The sequence below is a fragment of the Mauremys reevesii genome, linkage group 15 (genome assembly GCF_016161935.1).
Source record: "Mauremys reevesii isolate NIE-2019 linkage group 15, ASM1616193v1, whole genome shotgun sequence".
NCBI classification, from domain to species: domain Eukaryota; kingdom Metazoa; phylum Chordata; order Testudines; family Geoemydidae; genus Mauremys; species Mauremys reevesii.
Window position 1 is genome coordinate 43,087,144 of NC_052637.1, and position 17,841 is coordinate 43,104,984.

A 17,841-nucleotide genomic window follows, 5' to 3' on the forward strand; every position below is an offset into this window, starting at 1 on the left:
GGGTAGGAATGACCCTGAGGCAGTATGGCCTAGAGGCTAGAGCACTGGACTGGGACTGCAGAGACCTGAGTTCTACTGCTGGTTCTGCCCCTGGCCTGCTGGCTGAAATGTAGGGCTGGGAGGGACCTCAAGAAGTCATCGAGTCCAGCCCCCTGCACTGTGGCAGGACTAAGAACACCAAGACCAGGGGTCTGTCCAACCTAGTTTGAAAAGCTTCCAATGACGGGGACTCCACAACCTCCCTTGGGAGCCTGTTCCAGAGCTCAATTGCCCTTATAGTTAGCAAGTTTTCCCTAATATCTAACCCAAATCTCCCTTGCTGCAGATTAAGCCCAAAACTACTTGTCCTGCCTTCAGTGGACATGGAGAACAATTGAGCACGGTCCTCTTTAGAACAGCCCTTAATATACTGGAAGACTATTATCAGGTTGTTCCTCAGTCTTCTTTTCTCAAGGCTAAACACTCTCCGTTTTTTCAACTTTCCTCATAAGTCAGGTTTCTAAAGCTTTTATCATTTCCTCCTCTTCGTGCCTCAGTTTCTCCACCTGCAAAGCAGTCTGAGAGCTACTAATGAAAAGTTGTATCTAGGGACTATCCCTAACTTCGCTGGTTTCTGCAACAATCATTTTAAAAAATCCTGCAAATTAATATTCACAAATTGCAGCCATATTCTCAGTCATTTTGCAACTCCACAGAAGGTCCAGATTATTATTATTTCTGCCAAGGCTAAATAGATTTGCATAAACACCACATCATTCACATCTGTAAACGTACGTTTTCTACACTATCTTATCCACTGTCCTGTTTTATATGAATACAGATGTACTGTAATCAGCATTGACATGGAATAAAAATAAAAAATAAATAAAAACACACACCAAAAGGTGGCATGTCAAATGCAAAAATTACCAATCTTGCAGTGAGCAACATATATTCATTTAAACTACAGGTCAACATTTTTCAGACAGATGCAGAATAATACATCAAAAATTGATTTGTTCCACACTCTAGCTAGATTCTCAGTATCCAATTCAAGTCATAAGGCCTGGAGAGGAAATTCAGTACTCTAAGAAAATAATCTTCTCCAACCTTTTTATGTCCCAGTCCATATAATCCAGAAATGACTCCCAATAAAGCAGTTAGGGGCAGATTTTCAAAGATATTTAGGTGCCAAAAGTTGAAAATAGCAGCCTAGTGAGATTTTCAAAAGCTCCTAAGCAGGTTAGGCATCCAACTCTCACTGATGCCATTGACTTCACCATTACTTGGTTAAAATAGTCAGAAGACAAACCTCACAACTGTGCCATGTAATGCTGGTGTTCTGCAACCTGTGATAAATTCCTAGAAGACAGTCCAACAGCTCAACAGATAAATCAGTCAAAAATTCTGCCAAGTCCCCCAGAGGCAGCAGGCTGATCCACGACCTGACTAGTGTTGGGTCCACTTCCATCAAGTGCTTCTTTCCTTTCATCAGCTGCAGCAGGGCCCTTCTGGACAGGCAGAAAAAGAACAAGGGGGAGGAGGGCTGCGAGTTATACAGAAGACTGGGATAGCACATGGAAAACTAACAAAAAGAGACGACGTCTCCTTTGGACTCTGGTGCCTCCTGCACTCAAACCTGATGTCAGGGAGAATTAGAAGGACACTCTATTCATACACACGCTCTCCAAAACCAGGTACTTTTATATTTGAGCCAGATTCTGTGCTGGGACCCTGGGAAGCGGCTCTAACTTATGGCAGCCTTACTGAATACTTCTGGGCTGCTCCACAGCCCAGAACTGCTGGAGCACAGAACGGTCCAGCCATTCCCCACTCCCACTCTAGGAACACCCCTGTGCTGGGAGCTGAGAAAGGACTGCAGCCCTGGGCTGCGTACATCAGACCCATATTGCTCCCACATCAAAGAATTCCCTTGGGGGCCCTTCTCACTCCTTTACGGCACTAGAGCAATATACAGGGCCCAAAGGAGGGAGGGGGAGACAGAATCTGGCTACTAGTGGTTTACATGAAATAAGTTAAATGCTGTTTAAAATGTTTCACACTAGCAGGGAAAGTCTGCTCAGAGCCTGGATTGACCACTCTGGCACCCAATTCAAGAGGGATAGTGCCGGTTTCATCCCCTTGGCAGGATGGAGTGCAGCTCCTCCTGCCCTTTCTTGGAGATTTCACAGCAGCAGCTCCCTCTTTACACTATTATGCACTGTCAGACACCATGCTTTTGCTAGCAGCACTGGAAAAACAAAACAAACAAAACCCACCAGAAAAACACACAATTCCAGCATGCACTGCAGTTACATTCAACATCTTACACATCAAAATGTCAAAAGGACTCATGCACAGTTCTTTCTTTTAAGCTTATTTAATTAGAACTCACCAAAAAGTATCTGAAATTGTTAAGAATGTACATTTGTGATGCTTGAGTTAAGCACTAAGATAAAGAAATCCTCTGAGAAATTAAGACTTCTATTTTATAGATTATGTTTTTATAGATCATGAGATTTAAAGCAACCTTGACAGAAGAACTTAAGAAAAATCAGGATTTCTCCAGACAGGCACTATTAGATATCAGAGTCACCAAGCTTACAACATTCAGTTCAATGCATGCATGCAATGCAGATACTCTGCCTTCTCCTATATTCCCCATTTGGTAAAGTGCACTCATGGACTTTCAGCCTAAAACATTAAGAAGAATAAAAGATGTATTCATATACCCCAAACCACTGACGGTGATGTAGTCAAGTGTTTAGCTAAGCATCCAACAGTTTTAAGCAATGGTGACGTCATCAGTTGTAAAGCACTTCAAAAACAAAGTAACTCTGGAAAACTCACTTCTTATAAGACTCCTCCTGTTTCTTCCTGAACTCAATGAATGGAAGACCTTCCAGTCCTGCCCAGATCTCTTCAGATTTAAGGTGACTATCCACCCTCATGTCTTCATCAAGGTCAAAGGAAGCAGTGAAAAAGTGCAGAACAGGGAGGATACACACCCACTGGTCAACTTGCTCATCGATGCATCTCTGGCACAAGTGGCTCAAGTACTGTTTCATGCTAGAACGGATAAGAGATCACCCGTGTTAGGAATGGCTAGTATGTTTGTCACACAGTTTTGGGCACAAAAGTAAAAATATCAGAGGCGCTGCCTGAGCAAGTTAATTTACAAATGACATTTTATTCCATCAGCTTGCAACCACCTCCTCAGAAGGGACGTACAAGTGAAGGACTGGAAAGAGGCTGTAACCTTGTCTCTCACTTCACAAAATCTGCCGATAGGACTATAGTTGTGGAAACTGACACCTCCTATCCCAATATTACAATTGAAAAACAGAGGCAATGTTTTAATACACATGTCCGTGATCACTAAGTATTTGAAACATCTCATGCAGTAAGTGCCAGCTTGAAGGCACTGGGATAGCAGGCTCCTTAGACGGAAATGTCTGAAGACGGGTTGAGTATACCATCCTGCAGAAGGCAGTTAATAAATAAATGAGTCTTTTGACTATCTATCAAAGGACTTTCACAGACAACAAATGCTGAGAAATGGGAAGAGGGAGGAAACAGCCCCTGAGAACCAAATCAGATGGTAACAAATAAACTTCCAAACCATCTTCAGGCCATCTGTAGAATGATGTTAGTCTGTGCCAAATTTCCTCCATTCTGCAACCAAACTCTGGATGGATTTGGGAGTTGGGCATGCCATCGTGTTTATCAATGCATATAGCCACTCTATCTCCAACCTCCTCATGCCCCCAAAACATCTTCCACACACAAAAAAGACCCAAGCTGATTGAGAGGATTTATAAAAACTCTGAGGGAATTAGCAAACCAGTTTTTGTTTTTATTAAAAATATCACAGCATGACTGTTCTGCATACCTTGCTGACTGATGCACACTTCAGTCCCATCCAATATAGATAAGAAAAGTGCAAGAGGAATATACATAGTTAATACTTTTAACCAGAGGCAACCATTTTCATAAGTTTAGTCATTCCACACATCCACTAAATGCCACACTCTCACCTTACACACCCCAAAACTGATAAAATACCTACCATGAAACCACTGAAAACACTTCCTTGTTATGATTCATTTCGTGGAGTAGGACTTCTTGTGACTTCTGCTCCAAACACAGGAGGCTGCATACCCGACTCAGGTCCTCTTTGTGTGTTGGAAGTGCATAGTGTTCACCCAGTATAACACTGATCAGCCCCAGCCCCAATCGGCTCTTCACGGTCACATCCTTGGGTGGAGCGTTAGCGCTGTTCTGATCAAGCAATGGCCGAGCTACTTTTCTCAAGTAGTTCACCAGTAACTCCTTCACCTAAAACAAAGAGGAAGGGGGAAAAAAGGCACATAATCCAACTGCACTGATCAACTTTTTTTTTTTTTTTAAAGGGGTCATTTCTATCTCTTTCCCACTATTCCTCAGATAGCTATCGGAACGGTATCCAATGGTATCAATGACGATTGGCTTATTGCAGGGCAAAGGTCTATTTATTGCTGCTTATGATGCTAGAAAGGAGTGTTTGGATTTTCATCATGCCTGCCCATTGTAGATGGATGCCGAAGTGACACTGGTTAGATAAAGCCATCTTCCACACCACCAGAACTGAACCTTCCAGAGTCTGTTGCTCCTAAAGGCACCACTCAATGTTTCTATGTCTCAGAACAGAAGAATGGCCACACTGAGTCAGACCAATGGTCCCTCTAGCCCCATATCCTGTCTGTCAACAGTAGCCGGTGCCAGATGCTTCAGAAGGAGTGAACAGAACAGGGCAATTATTGAGTGATCCATCCTGTTTTCCAGTCCACCTTTCTGGCAGTCAGAGGTTTAGGAACACCCAGACATAGGGCTGCATCCCTGATCATCTTAGCTAATAGTCATTAATAGACCTATGCTCCATGAACGTATCAAATTATTTTTTGAACCCAGTTATACAGCAGCAGGTTTAAAACAAACAAAAGGAAGTATTTTTTTCACACAACGCACAGTCAACCTGTGAAACTCCTAGCAGGTGGATGTTGTGAAGGCCAAGACTATAAACAGGGTTCAAAAAAAGAACTAGATAAATTCACAGAAGATAACTATTGATGGACCTATTAGCCAGGATGGGCAGGGATAGTGTCCTTAGCCTCTGTTTGCCAGAAGCTGGGAATGGGCAACAGGGGATGGATCACTTGATGATTCCCTGTTCTGTTCATTCCCTCTGGGGCACCTGGCATGGGCCACTGTCGGCAGACAGGACACTGGGCTAGATGGACCTTTGGTCTGGCCCTTCTATGTTCTTATTCCTACCCTGTGTTTAGTATTTACTATCCATGAGAGGACCTTCCTTCTTATCCCATGACTGTTTATTTTGCTTTGGTGTGGGACCTTGTCAAAGACTTCCCAAAGGTCCAAATAGAATATAACCACTGCATCACCTGCTTCTGATGTACTTAAAAACACACTTTGATGGTAGTATTAGGACATGTCTACACTACAGCCCTAAGTCAACCTATGTTAGATCAATTTACAGCCACCGCAGTAATTACTGTGGTGGCTGATGTCCACACTACCCTCCTTGGGTTGGTGGTACGCGTCCTCACCGACTGAAGAGGGACAGTGTGGGGTGCTGAGAGCCCTCCACAAAGTTGCCCACTGGGAGCCCAGCACCTCCCAACACACACACACACACACACACACACACACACACACCTCCCCAGCTCTCACCTCCCTGCTCCCGGCAGCTGCCCAGGCTTCTCGGCTACTTGAGCAGGGAGCTTCTGGGCAGTAGCTCGGCTGGGAGTGGGGAGCTTGGGGCAGCTGGGCTCTAACATGGGAGCATGGAGCTGTGAAATAGACAGATCAGCTGTTGGCTGTCTTGTCAACACAGACACCGCGTCACCCTAACTACACCAACATAAGTCCTACAACTCTCGTGAAGGTGGAGTTATGTCAGTGTAATAGGGCACTTACATTGGCAAGACAAGGCTGTAGTGTGAACACTGACAATCAGGTCGATATAAGCTGCCTTATGTCAACCTAACTGTGAAATATAGATCAGGCCTCAGGTCTTTTACTAGTGCTCTTCAAATTCTTTTTTGGCCTATATTTTTACACTTGACTTGCCAGAGTTTATACTCCTTTCTATTTTCCTCAGTAAGATTTGACTTCTAATTTTTAAAGGATGCATTTTTGTCTCTAAGCTCCTCTTTCACTTTTTTGCTTAGCCATGGTGGCATTTTTTTGGTCCTCTTACTGTTTTTTCATTTGGGGTTTGCATATAGTTTGAGCTTCTATTATGGTATTTTTAAAAAGTTTCCATGCAGCCTGCAGGCATTTCACTCGTGACTGTTCCTTTTAATTTCCATTTAACTAACTTCCTCCTTTTTGTGTAGCTCTCCTCTCTGAAGTTAAATGCTCCTGTGGTGGGTTTCTTTGGTGTCTCCCCCCCTACAAGGATGTTAAATTTAATTACAATGTGCTCATTATTACAAGCGGTTCAGTTATAGTCAGATCTTGGACCAAACCCTGTGTACCACTTAGGACTAAATCAAGAACTGCCTCTCCCCTTGAGGGTCCCAGGACTAGCTGCTCTAAGGAGCAGCCAGTCATTAATAGTGTCTAGAAATTTTAGTATCAGAGGGGTAACCGTGTTAGTCTGGATCTGTAAAAGCAGCAAAGAGTCCTGTGGCACCTTATAGACTAACAGACGTATTGGGGACATAATCCCAGTCAATATGGAGATATTATAATAAACCCATTATTATTGGGTTTTCTGTTTTTGTAGCTGCTCTAATCTCCCTGGACTTTTCACAGCCATTGTCTCCATCTTGGTCAAGTGGTCACTGGTATATTCCTGTTGCTCTACTCTGATTATTCAACCATGGAATTTCTATCCATACAGAATCTATGGAACAGTTTGATTCATTTAAGATGTTTATTATATTTGACTCTATGGTCTCTCTCACATATAGTGCAACACCCCCACGAACCCAACCTACTCTATTATTCCTATATACTTTGTATCCTGGTATACTGTGTCCCATTGATTGTCATCATTCCACCAAGTTTCTTTGATACCTGTTATATCAATATCCTCATTTAATACCAGGCCCTCAAGTCTGACTTGAAATATTGCTTCACTGGGCATGGAAAAACCCTTCAAGCCTTGGTCTGCCTTTAGGATAAGTGTACATATTTAATTTAGTTCAGAGAGAGGAATTGTTGCTGTCAACCTCTCTGACAAAAAAAAAAAAAAAAAAAAATGGAAGGGAAAAGCAAGCTCTCCACATCCCCACATCTAGGGGGAAAAAAAAAAAAAAGAAAAAGATAGAATAAAAATGAAAAAAATTCCCAAAATAGATTTTTTTTCCATATTCTCAAATTTTTTGGATTGGCTGGGAGATGGGGGAGGAGGGAGGGAAAGACAGGGAAGGGGAAAAAGAAAAAAAAATTTTAAAAAAAAAAAAACTCTTAAACAACTCAAAAAAAAAAAAAAAGTAAAGGTTAGAGTAGTGACTCCCTCCCGCCCCGCCCCTCCCGCCCGGATCTGAGGAGGAGGGAGAGCTTTAAACCCTAAGGAGATGGTGAAGTATTCTATGAAGACTTCTGGTGGCAGATTATGGAGTCCAGAAGGAATCCCCCAATCTCTAGCTCAGTCAGTCAAAAATGGGGGGATACAATATCCTCATAAAGAGTGGTCAGAGCTTTTGCTAAAAAAAAAAATACAAGAAAAACCTAGTGTGCCAAAGAGAGATATGGTAGCAAAGACTTAAAAAAAAATTTTTACCAATATTTTTACTCAGGAAATAGTCAGGACATGTCTATATGCAATACTGGCACCTCTCTGAAGCCAATATTTTGTGCTCCAGGATCTCAAAATTTAATTTAAAAAAAAGTATCTAGCTGTTATGGTTGCAAAGATGACCGCACAAACGTGAGTCAAGTGTAATCGACACAGAGATGTCCAGGTCTACAAAGAGCCTGGGACAACAGCTCTGAGATAAGAGTCGTACGGTTTATCTCAGTGGGGTGTTAACTCAGGTGCGCAGTGATAATTTAAATATTAACATTGTTAAAACCATCCCAGCAAGTACCACACCCCATGCTCTGGCTCCATTTGGTGAGCAAGTATTGGTGCATTAAACCTCATACTGCAACTAAGGCCAAAAATTCAGAGAGTAGTACTTCATGCAACAGCAAATAGAAACAACTCACCCATCACACAACAGAAAATTATCCATTACTTCCATCAGAGGAAGCAAAACAGATTAAGGACCTCAATAGCAAAGTTAAAATTGCTTATTTAATAACTGAATTTCAACCTCTTCCCCAATACGCTGCCAAATGTAATTAGAATACCTGCTTTTCTCCAAACTCTAGCGATGTCCATTCCTTCGGCTGTCTCTCATACACCATTGGCTTCGTAGTCACTATGTAAAACTGATGCAACTGGCTGCGAAAGTTCTTCATGTTGATATCGGTCCATGTGGTGAGGATGCTGAAGATAGTCTCTAGCATAATTTTTGCTGCTATCTGCTTCCCTCTCTCAACATTTTTCTTCCGATCATCCCATCCAACCCAACTCATAATGCGGCTCACCAAACCATCATGGGGTTTAGTACATACTATATCATCATACTGGTGCCAATCTAATAATTAAAAATATATATATATTTTTGTTGGGGTTTTTTTGGTCTGTTTTTTTAAAAACACATTTAACTTATAAGACAAGAAGCAGGTGTTTCAGTGTCTCTGCTGCCTCACATACCTGGCAGCAGACCAGCACAGGACACTGGAGTGGGATGAAGGAGATCTGAGTTCTGTTCCAAGCTTGGCCACAGGTCACTTCCCCTCTGTGTGTATGTTTCCCTTCCCACCCTTTCTTTGACATCTCCATTTAGATTCTAAGCTCTTCCAGGAACCAAGTCTGTCACATCTGGCGTGACAACTTTTTATTGGAATGTTGGCACTTCAAAGGCAGCAGCACAGACTAGCAATTACCTTTCAATAAATATGACATACATACAGCAGTGGTCCCCAACTTTTTTGGCTGGCGGGCGCCAGCCGAAGGACCACTGCAGCGGTGGAGCATCCGCCAAAATGATGCCATCAAAATGCCGCTGTGGCATTTCGCGGATGCTCTCACCAGGACCGGGTGCATTAAGATGCCTGACATACAGATATACATGTGTTAAATGTGTGAATCAGAGGCCATTAAAGATAAATGATTTATCTTAGATGATTTCATCAAAGTCTGTCCTTCCATATTTCTACACAATACCCCAAGCTTTCTCACATGGTTTTTTTGCCTGGTGTCACTGATAAGGCTGATTAACATCAGCATTATCTGGCAAATAAGAGAGATCTAAAACATGCATAATTATGATGAAGACTAAACAGTCACACACTGTGGAAGTCACCTTACCTCCTGAGCTGAGAGAATTGGATGGTATGAATAAAAAGCGATTCACAATCACGCCTTCTGGGCTAGGTTTGTAAATTAATTCATAATCTCTGTTCTTGCCACGTGAAATAAAGTATTTGTAGGGAAATGGTTTATTCATGTTGTCCTTGGAAATAGTCACACAACCCTCAATGAGGAGTCCATGCTCTCCCAGGTCCCTGTTCAATACAAAACAGCTTAACAGCGGCAGCAAGCTCAGACAATAGGCAAGTCAGACAGTGGTTGCTCTAGTACTTACTATCCTCCCCAACTGCCATTTTTTATAAAGAGAGGAAAGACTTAAAATGATCCCCCTCTTCATTATAGGTTTGATATTTTGCCCCAATACCCAACTAAACGGCTGAGGAGGGCACAACTCTGAACTCAGCCAAAGAGCACATGCACAGGTCCCAGCAACAGAAATTAAATGCGACAACCAGACAGCTCAGATTTGCTCCCTTTTCCCAAATAAGGGCCTCAGAATCATCAGAGCACAGTGCAGTTTTGTGTGTACCACTCAACCATCCAGTGGGCTATTATTATTATTTATGTTAGGTATATAAACATTCACTCGCCTAGCAAATACTTCTGGATTGACCCATAATCAACATATTTCTTTTACGTTCTATGGTGCTGGTTTCTCTCGCTCCTCGACTGTGGCTCCCACATATACAGACAAGCTCTCAGTGCAGGGACTGTTTTTGTTCTGTGTTTGCACAACACCTAGCACACTGGGGTCCTGGTCCCCGACCAGGGCTCCTAGGAGATATGGTCATACAAGTAAACAACAAACATCACTGTGAAGTAGTTAGGGTTCTTTCTTTCTTGTTTTCTCACACACACAAAGATAAAGCACTTAACAGTATATATCATGAGCTCTTTAAACACACACCTTATCATTACCACAACTACCATATACCACAACCTTAACTCTGCCCCTTTCACCACTCACCCCTACATTATTTTTCTTTAACACTAGTAGTCACAGATTGGGGGATGGAAGAGGACGACTAGGTGATAGTGTTGTGAGAGGGTAGTTTGATAAAGGCTTGTGTGCAGGAGGATGGTTAAAGGTGGTGATAGAAGGCTGGCAACTCCATGGGAAAATTCAAAGGACCTAATTAACTAACTGAAATTCCAAACTGACTGGCCACCTACTTTTTAGGGAAAACCCAATATTTTATGGCCCATTTTAAAAGGCAACCTTAGCTATAGAATCACTACCAGGTGCCTCCACAATAATGATATACACATGGTTTTGGTCTCACCATGCTCAAAGGCCCCATGTCCATGAAAATAAAACCACCACACTGAGGTTCAAAGGGGGGAAAAACAACAAAAAACGCCCACATACTTTCCAAAGTACTAAATGAAATATTAGCTAGGTCCACATTTTCAGAGACGAGCCCCTGTTATTATCCTGCATGAATGTAGCCAAGCCTTATTTCAGATAAGGGATCACAGGCCCTCTCTAGACTAAGAAAAAAGATGTTTTTTGTAAGTCGAGTTAGCAAATGTGATTCGGCTAATTTAACCTGAAACATCCCCATCAAGTGTAGACACAGTTTAACACCAACTAACATGACTGTGAAGATGTTAAACTGTCTCTACACTAAGTGTGAAGGGGTGTCACATTAGCTAATTTGACATTTAAAAGTACCTTTTTTTCCTAGTCCAAACAGGGCTGCAGAAGAAAAATTACAACAGCCAGGGCAGAGACAAAATACCACAACTATGTCTGTCGCATTCTGGTTATTGTGAGGCAAGTAGTTCAAATAAGAGGCCCGAATTAAAATTAAGCAGTGTTGGAACTTACAGAAAAGTACTTACTTTGTGCAGGTCAACTCACAGATGTTATCCTTCCAATTCACATATCCTGAAATGCCTTGTGCCCTGATGAACACTTTATGCTGATTAGGATCTAGCTTAAAGTCTTTAGACAATATTGCATGGAAATACACTGTGACACCCTCTCCAAGATTCACCTGACTGTAATGACAGAGAAAATAAAGTTAAAATACTATTTAAATATTTAGTGTAATTTAACAAAATGAATGCATGAAAGCCAACAGCTGTTTGCTTGCATATTTGTAGCAACTCCATGAGTTGCATTAATACCAGTTTCAGTGCAAACTCCTTCCCACCTGGCCAGATATGAAGGCCAATACATAGTATTCTCCTAGCAAAGTGAGCATCACATACAAAGATTAAAAATTAGGAAAGAAACTTTCTATTTGACAGAGAACACACTCCTGTAACCTAACTAGTAACTGTCTGATGGGAAACAGTCTGGGATGTAACCTCTGATTACACACCAGCGATTATATACACCAACATTTTGGATGCAAAATATTGCTCCCATGAAATACAGCAAGACCACTTCTGATGAAGCAGCACACTCAAAAAACAAAAACAAAAAAAAACAAAAAAAACCCCACCTCATATACCTCCGGTCAGGGTTCCCTCCCCATTCTGAACTCTGGGGTACAGAAGTGAGGACATAAGAACATAAGAAAGGCCGTACCGGGTCAGACCAAAGGTCCATCTAGCCCAGTATCTGTCTACCGACAGTGGCCAATGCCAGGTGCCCCTGAGGGAGTGAACCTAACAGGCAATGATCAAGTGATCTCTCTCCTGCCATCCATCTCCATCCTCTGACTAACAGAGGCTAGGGACACCATTCTTACCCATCCTGGGTAATAGCCATTTATGGACTTAGCCACCATGAATTTATCCAGTCCCCTTTTAAACATTGTTATAGTCCTAGCCTTCACAACCTCCTCTGGTAAGGAGTTCCACAAGTTGACTGTGCGCTGCGTGAAGAAGAACTTCCTTTTATTTGTTTTAAACCTGCTGCCTATTAATTTCATTTGGTGACCCCTAGTTCTTGTATTATGGGAATAAGTAAATAACTTTTCCTTATCCACTTTCTCAACATCACTCATGATTTTATATACCTCTATCATGTCCCCCCTTAGTCTTCTCTTTTCCAAACTGAAGAGTCCTAGCCTCTTTAATCTTTCCTCATATGGGACCCTCTCTAAACCTCTAATCATTTTAGTTGCTCTTTTCTGAACCTTTTCTAGTGCTAGAATATCTTTTTTGAGGTGAGGAGACCACATCTGTACACAGTATTCGAGATGTGGGCGTACCATGGATTTATATAAGGGCAATAATATATTCTCAGTCTTATTCTCTATCCCCTTTTTAATGATTCCTAACATCCTGTTTGCTTTTTTGACCGCCTCTGCACACTGTGTGGACATCTTCAGAGAACTATCCAAGATCTTTTTTCTGACTCGTTGTAGCTAAATTAGCCCCCATCATGTTGTATGTATAGTTGGGGTTATTTTTTCCAATGTGCATTACTTTACATTTATCCACATTAAATTTCATTTGTCATTTTGTTGCCCAATCACTTAGTTTTGTGAGATCTTTTTGAAGTTCTTCACAATCTGCTTTGGTCTTAACTATCTTGAGTAGTTTAGTATCATCTGCAAACTTTGCCACTTCACTGTTTACCCTTTCTCCAGATCATTTATGAATAAATTGAATAGGATTGGTCCTAGGACTGACCCTTGGGGAACACCACTAGTTACCCCTCTCCATTCTGAGAATTTACCATTAATTCCTACTCTTTGTTCCCTGTCCTTTAACCAGTTCTCAATCCATGAAAGGACCTTTCCTTTTATCCCATGACAGCTTAATTTACGTAACAGCCTTTGGTGAGGGACCTTGTCAAAGGCTTTCTGGAAATCTAAGTACACTATGTCCACCGGATCCCCCTTGTCCACATGTTTGTTGACCCCTTCAAAGGACCCACATGAAAGACTCCCTACACTTATTTCTACCAGCTTAGGTTAAAACTTTCTCAAGGCACAAATCCTTTCCTTGTCCTTGGACGGTATTGCTGCCACCACCAAGTGATTTAAACAAAGATTCAGGAAAAGGGCCACTTAGAGTTCCTGTTTCCCCAAAATATTCCCCCAAACCCTTTCATCCCCTTTCCTGGGGAGGCTTGAGAATAATATCCTCACCAATTGGTACAATGTGAGCACAGACCAAATCCCTGGGTTTTTAGGACACTGAAAATCAATCAGGTTCTTAAAAGAAGAATTTTATTAAAAGGTAAAAGAATCACATCTACAAAATCAGGATGGAAGGTAACTTTACAGGGTAATAAAAAAAATGTTAATACAGAGGATTCCCCTCTAGGCTTAGCTTCAAAGTTACAAGAAACAGGAATAAAACTCCCTCTTAGCATAGGGAAAATTCACAAGCTAAAACAAAAGATAATCTAACACATTCCTTGCCTTTACTTACAATTTTTTGTAATCTTAGATGCTCATTTCAGGTAGGTTTTTAGAAGATGTTTTTCCTGCCTGGTCCCTCTCTCATCCAGAGAGAGAACAAACAAAGAGCACAAACAAAACCTCCCTCCCCATCCCCCCCAGATTTGAAAGTATCTTCCTTCCTTATTGGTCCTTTTGGTCAGGTGCCAACCAGGTTATCTGAGCTTCTTAACCCCTTATAGATAAAGGAGGGATTTCATGCTACCCTTAGGAGGTGTCATAAACATACAGCTATATCCCTACATTGCTCTGCATCATTCTTGACCCTGACATATTTCTCTTTCCCTCATCTCTTGCTCTCTGCAATCTGCCAACCACCGAACCACGACAATGTTGCTGTTTGCCACAGCTTTGACTGCCTGTAAGGAAAGAGTCACTGGTGCCTTCATCCACTCTCACCCTGACAAGTGCAATCCCTTCTATCTGGACACCTCAAGTCCCAGCTGTCCAGATTCTTGCATGTGAAGAATAATGCTACTGCCCATTCCTTTTCATGTACCAAGAAATCCGACCACAGAACATCACTCCTCAAGCAACTTCAAGGGCTCCCTATTGGTTTAATTGAAAAATCCACTTGAAAAACTGCCCTGCTTATTTAAGACTCTCTTCATGGACCACTTCCTGCCTACCTCACAGATCCTGTCTCTCTCTAATCACCTTCCTGCTAACTCTGCTCATCTAGCAACTGCCTCCTCCCTGTAATCTCACCACTGCTGGTGAGAGAACCCTTCCTCTGTAGTTTCTCCCATCTGGAACAACCTTCTCGTATCTTTCCACCTCACTGAATCTAAGGGCTGGTCTACAACAGAAAAATAGACTGACCCAGCTATGTCACTCTGAGCAAGGTAGTTAAGCTGACCTAAGTCCCCATAATAGACAGTGCTAGTTTGACAAGAGAATTCTTCTGTCGACCTAGCTACCGCCTGTAACGGAGGAGGATCACCTACAGCAATGGGAGAACCCCTCCCCTCGGTGCAGGGCCGGTTCTGGCGTTTTTGCCACCACAAGCAAAAAAGGAGGGGGGCAGGGTCACCGGAGCAGCAAAGCAGGGGAGAAAAAAAATGACACGGCTGGAGCGGCAAAGGGGGGGGGGGAGAACACGGCGCGGCTGGAGTGGCAAAGCGGGGGGTGGGCGGAGAAACAATGGCGCAGATGGAAAATCAGGGGAAAAACAAAACAAAAAAACCTACAGGGTGGCCGGAGCCAGGGGACTCCCTGTGCTGCAGAGTGCCGCCCGATCTAGTGGAGGGGCGGGGGAGGGAGCGGGGGAGAGAGAAAGAAGGGGGGCAGACAGTGCTTCAGCAGGGCGCTCGCCTCGCAGCCCCAACCGTTGTGCCGCCTGCCGGGAGGGCTCCACTCCGCTCCAGTCGGCAGGGAGGGCAGGGCAGCCCGCATCCTTCCAAGTTTGCTGCAGGGCGCTCCCCTCCCAGCCAGAGCAGCGAACAAAAAAAAAAAATAATAATAATAATAAGCGGCCGTGCCGCCCTAGGTTTGGGCAGAATGCCGCCCCATAGAATCTGCCGCCCCAAGCATGAGCTTGCTCAGCTGGTGCCTGGAGCCAGCCCTGCCTTGGCGTAACTCCATGAAGTGCAAAAGCAGACACCCCCCACCCTCCCCAAAATCAGCCACTTGGCTTGCAAAGTTGTGAATAATTAAAACACTAGGAAGCTTTTATTTTAAGCCTAGTCTATGCTGAAATGGAAGAGAACCCATCTACAATTACCCAATAGCAGCTACTGGCTGGTCCTCATTACTTTCAACAGCTCTTTAAAAGAGGGTATACTCTACCTTGGCTTAATTCTATTTGCATTGGCTTCCTGATTTTTCTGCTGCTTCTTGTCCTTCTTATTATTGCCTGAAACAGCTGATGCATAATCTTTTTTAGGAGCTTCAATCGCCTTTGTTTGATTTGTCTTTTCCATTTCTTCAGGTGTCCCCTTTCTTGGGGTTCCTTTGGTTTCCGCTTCCATGTTCTGTGACACAAACGCATAGAATGAATCAAAAGCAGTGAATTTCAAAGACACGACGTTAATAGAAACCAACCGGATTTGTTCAAGGTAGCATGCGATATCTAAAATATGATGTTGCATGTCAAACAACCCAATTCAAAACTGATTCAGTTGGGCCTGCGTTTAGTGTTCTGCACCAGGGCTGGGTTCAGTTCCACAGACTGGTCAGTTTGTCACTCCCCAGGGCCAGAGGAAACGAGGGTGAATCTTCTGACCAACTAACAGCCAGAGCTGCAAGAGTGCTCTGATCATGAGATAAAGTTCAATACAACGTGTTTTTCAGGTTCTGTGGGGAAAAACTGACAGGGATTCTGAGCCATTTAACAGCTGTACCCACTTCATTAACAACAGAGAGAAAACTGACAAGAGCAATGCCGAAAATTACACTCATTTCACTGAATAAAGTTCTGCTCAGAGATCAAGCTGAACCCAATGGGGGGCTTTGGAGAGGGGAGGAGACTTAACCCCAAGATGGGTTAGTAAATCACCCAGCAATGGAGAGGCACTTGGACTACCGTAGTATAGCTAGTCTTGTACTAAGGGCAACTCTTCCACCCCTGGAACTAACCAAAGGTGAACAGAGGAGTTCACAGATGTGAGACACACCTGTGCAAACAGACTGGCAAGATGCTGCAAAGCGCCCCCTACTTCCTCGGGTTGTTCGACTGGGGTGGCAGAAACGAACAGGCTTCATTTTACTGCAGTAACCATTTCAAAGTTCAAAAGAAGGAAACTTATTCCAACATAATTACATGGTTATTTGGCAGTTTACCTTTGAAACTGGAGCACTTGCTTGCTGCTTGCTCTCTTGTTCGACTTTCCTGCTCCGTGTTGTTTCAGCTTCAGGAAAGGAGACTTTCTTCTTCTGACTTTGATGGTTTGCATCAGAATTTGAATCCTTACTTGCAGGTGCTTCCATATTGGAGCAAAACCCTAAGGACACACTCTCTCCCTCTTTGGAAGCCAGTGCATCGCTGGCTCCCCCTGATGTCTGGGTATCTGATCTATTTCCTGAAGGCTGGTCAACTTCAGCGGGGCTGCTCTCTCTTTCTTTCTTGTCGGATCCCTTATTTTCTCTGGCCATCTGTCCATCACTTGGGGAACTTTCATCTTCCATCTTCTCTTCTGCAGCTCTGGAGCCTGCAGACTGAGCAAGCTCATCATTGGTACCATTCTGCACTGACTGGTGCCTGGTGTCACTGCTGCTGGGATTGTCTTCCACAATCGTCTCTGGACTTTGACCCTCACTTCCCAAGGGGCATAAGGAATGGTCACTTTTAATCTGACTTTCGTTGTTACAGGGAGATGACTCAGCCTCTGCTTTGGCCACTTCATTCTCTTGGATTTGGCTTTCTTGTGTTGGATTTTTTGCACCAGCCAATTCTGAGCTCAAAGAAGAGTCCAGACTACAAGGTGCTGAACTTACAGAGGTCAAAGAGTCCTGCATCTCAGAGTCGGAAGGATTCTTCTTACTCTTATTCCTCTTTCTCTTTTTCTATGTAGGGAAGTAAAAAACACACACACATCCTCGCTTACTCATAGTGGGGAAATCCTGTATTCACTGCTTCCCTTAACATAGTTGGTATGTCCTCAATCCCTGTGTCCCTCGTAGGTGGAGACAGAATAACTGGTCCGTCTCTGTCATACTCCAACCCCAGCCCCTAAAACATCCTTGCTTATGCCATCACTTTCTGATTTTAAAGGCAAAGGGAAACAGGAGGGGGAAAAATAAAATCCTACCTTAGTTCAGAGAGAAGGAAAATGCTTTGTGTGAGCTACTTAAAACTAAGCGAGTCCTAACCAAATTCTAAACTAGGTAACTGCATTTGACCTAAGCACTGCTATTTTAAGTGGCTACTACTCTTCCTGACTTTATGTCCTACACTCTTGCAGGTACAGAATCGCTGTTTTATATATAATCCAGCTCAGAGGCTGCTACATTTCATGAATGAGGAAGGGAGTCCTGTATCTATGGTTGGTAAAGGTCTTTGGGGGAAAACCGTCAGAATGAAAAGTTCTGTATAAAATGTATAATATTATGATGCTGTGAAAA

The 17,841-nt window shown here is 43.0% G+C and overlaps 1 protein-coding gene across 2 annotated transcripts in view; it reads right to left on the bottom strand.

Moving 5' to 3' along the window:
* Positions 1-17,841, bottom strand: part of RNF213 (ring finger protein 213) — an 83,567-nt gene that overhangs the window by 56,777 nt on the left and 8,949 nt on the right. Inside the window, exons 3-10 of one of the 2 annotated variants that reach the window (XM_039500961.1) lie at positions 16,561-17,283; positions 15,568-15,752; positions 11,258-11,416; positions 9,410-9,606; positions 8,344-8,633; positions 4,049-4,317; positions 2,830-3,048; positions 1,292-1,490 (exon numbers count right to left, since the gene is read on the bottom strand). In XM_039500961.1, coding sequence (XP_039356895.1) covers positions 1,292-1,490; positions 2,830-3,048; positions 4,049-4,317; positions 8,344-8,633; positions 9,410-9,606; positions 11,258-11,416; positions 15,568-15,752; positions 16,561-17,283 — 2,241 coding nt within the window. Of the gene's footprint in view, positions 1-1,291; positions 1,491-2,829; positions 3,049-4,048; positions 4,318-8,343; positions 8,634-9,409; positions 9,607-11,257; positions 11,417-15,567; positions 15,753-16,560; positions 17,284-17,841 lie in introns of those variants that run through there. The other variant, XM_039500960.1, reaches the window with a different exon arrangement.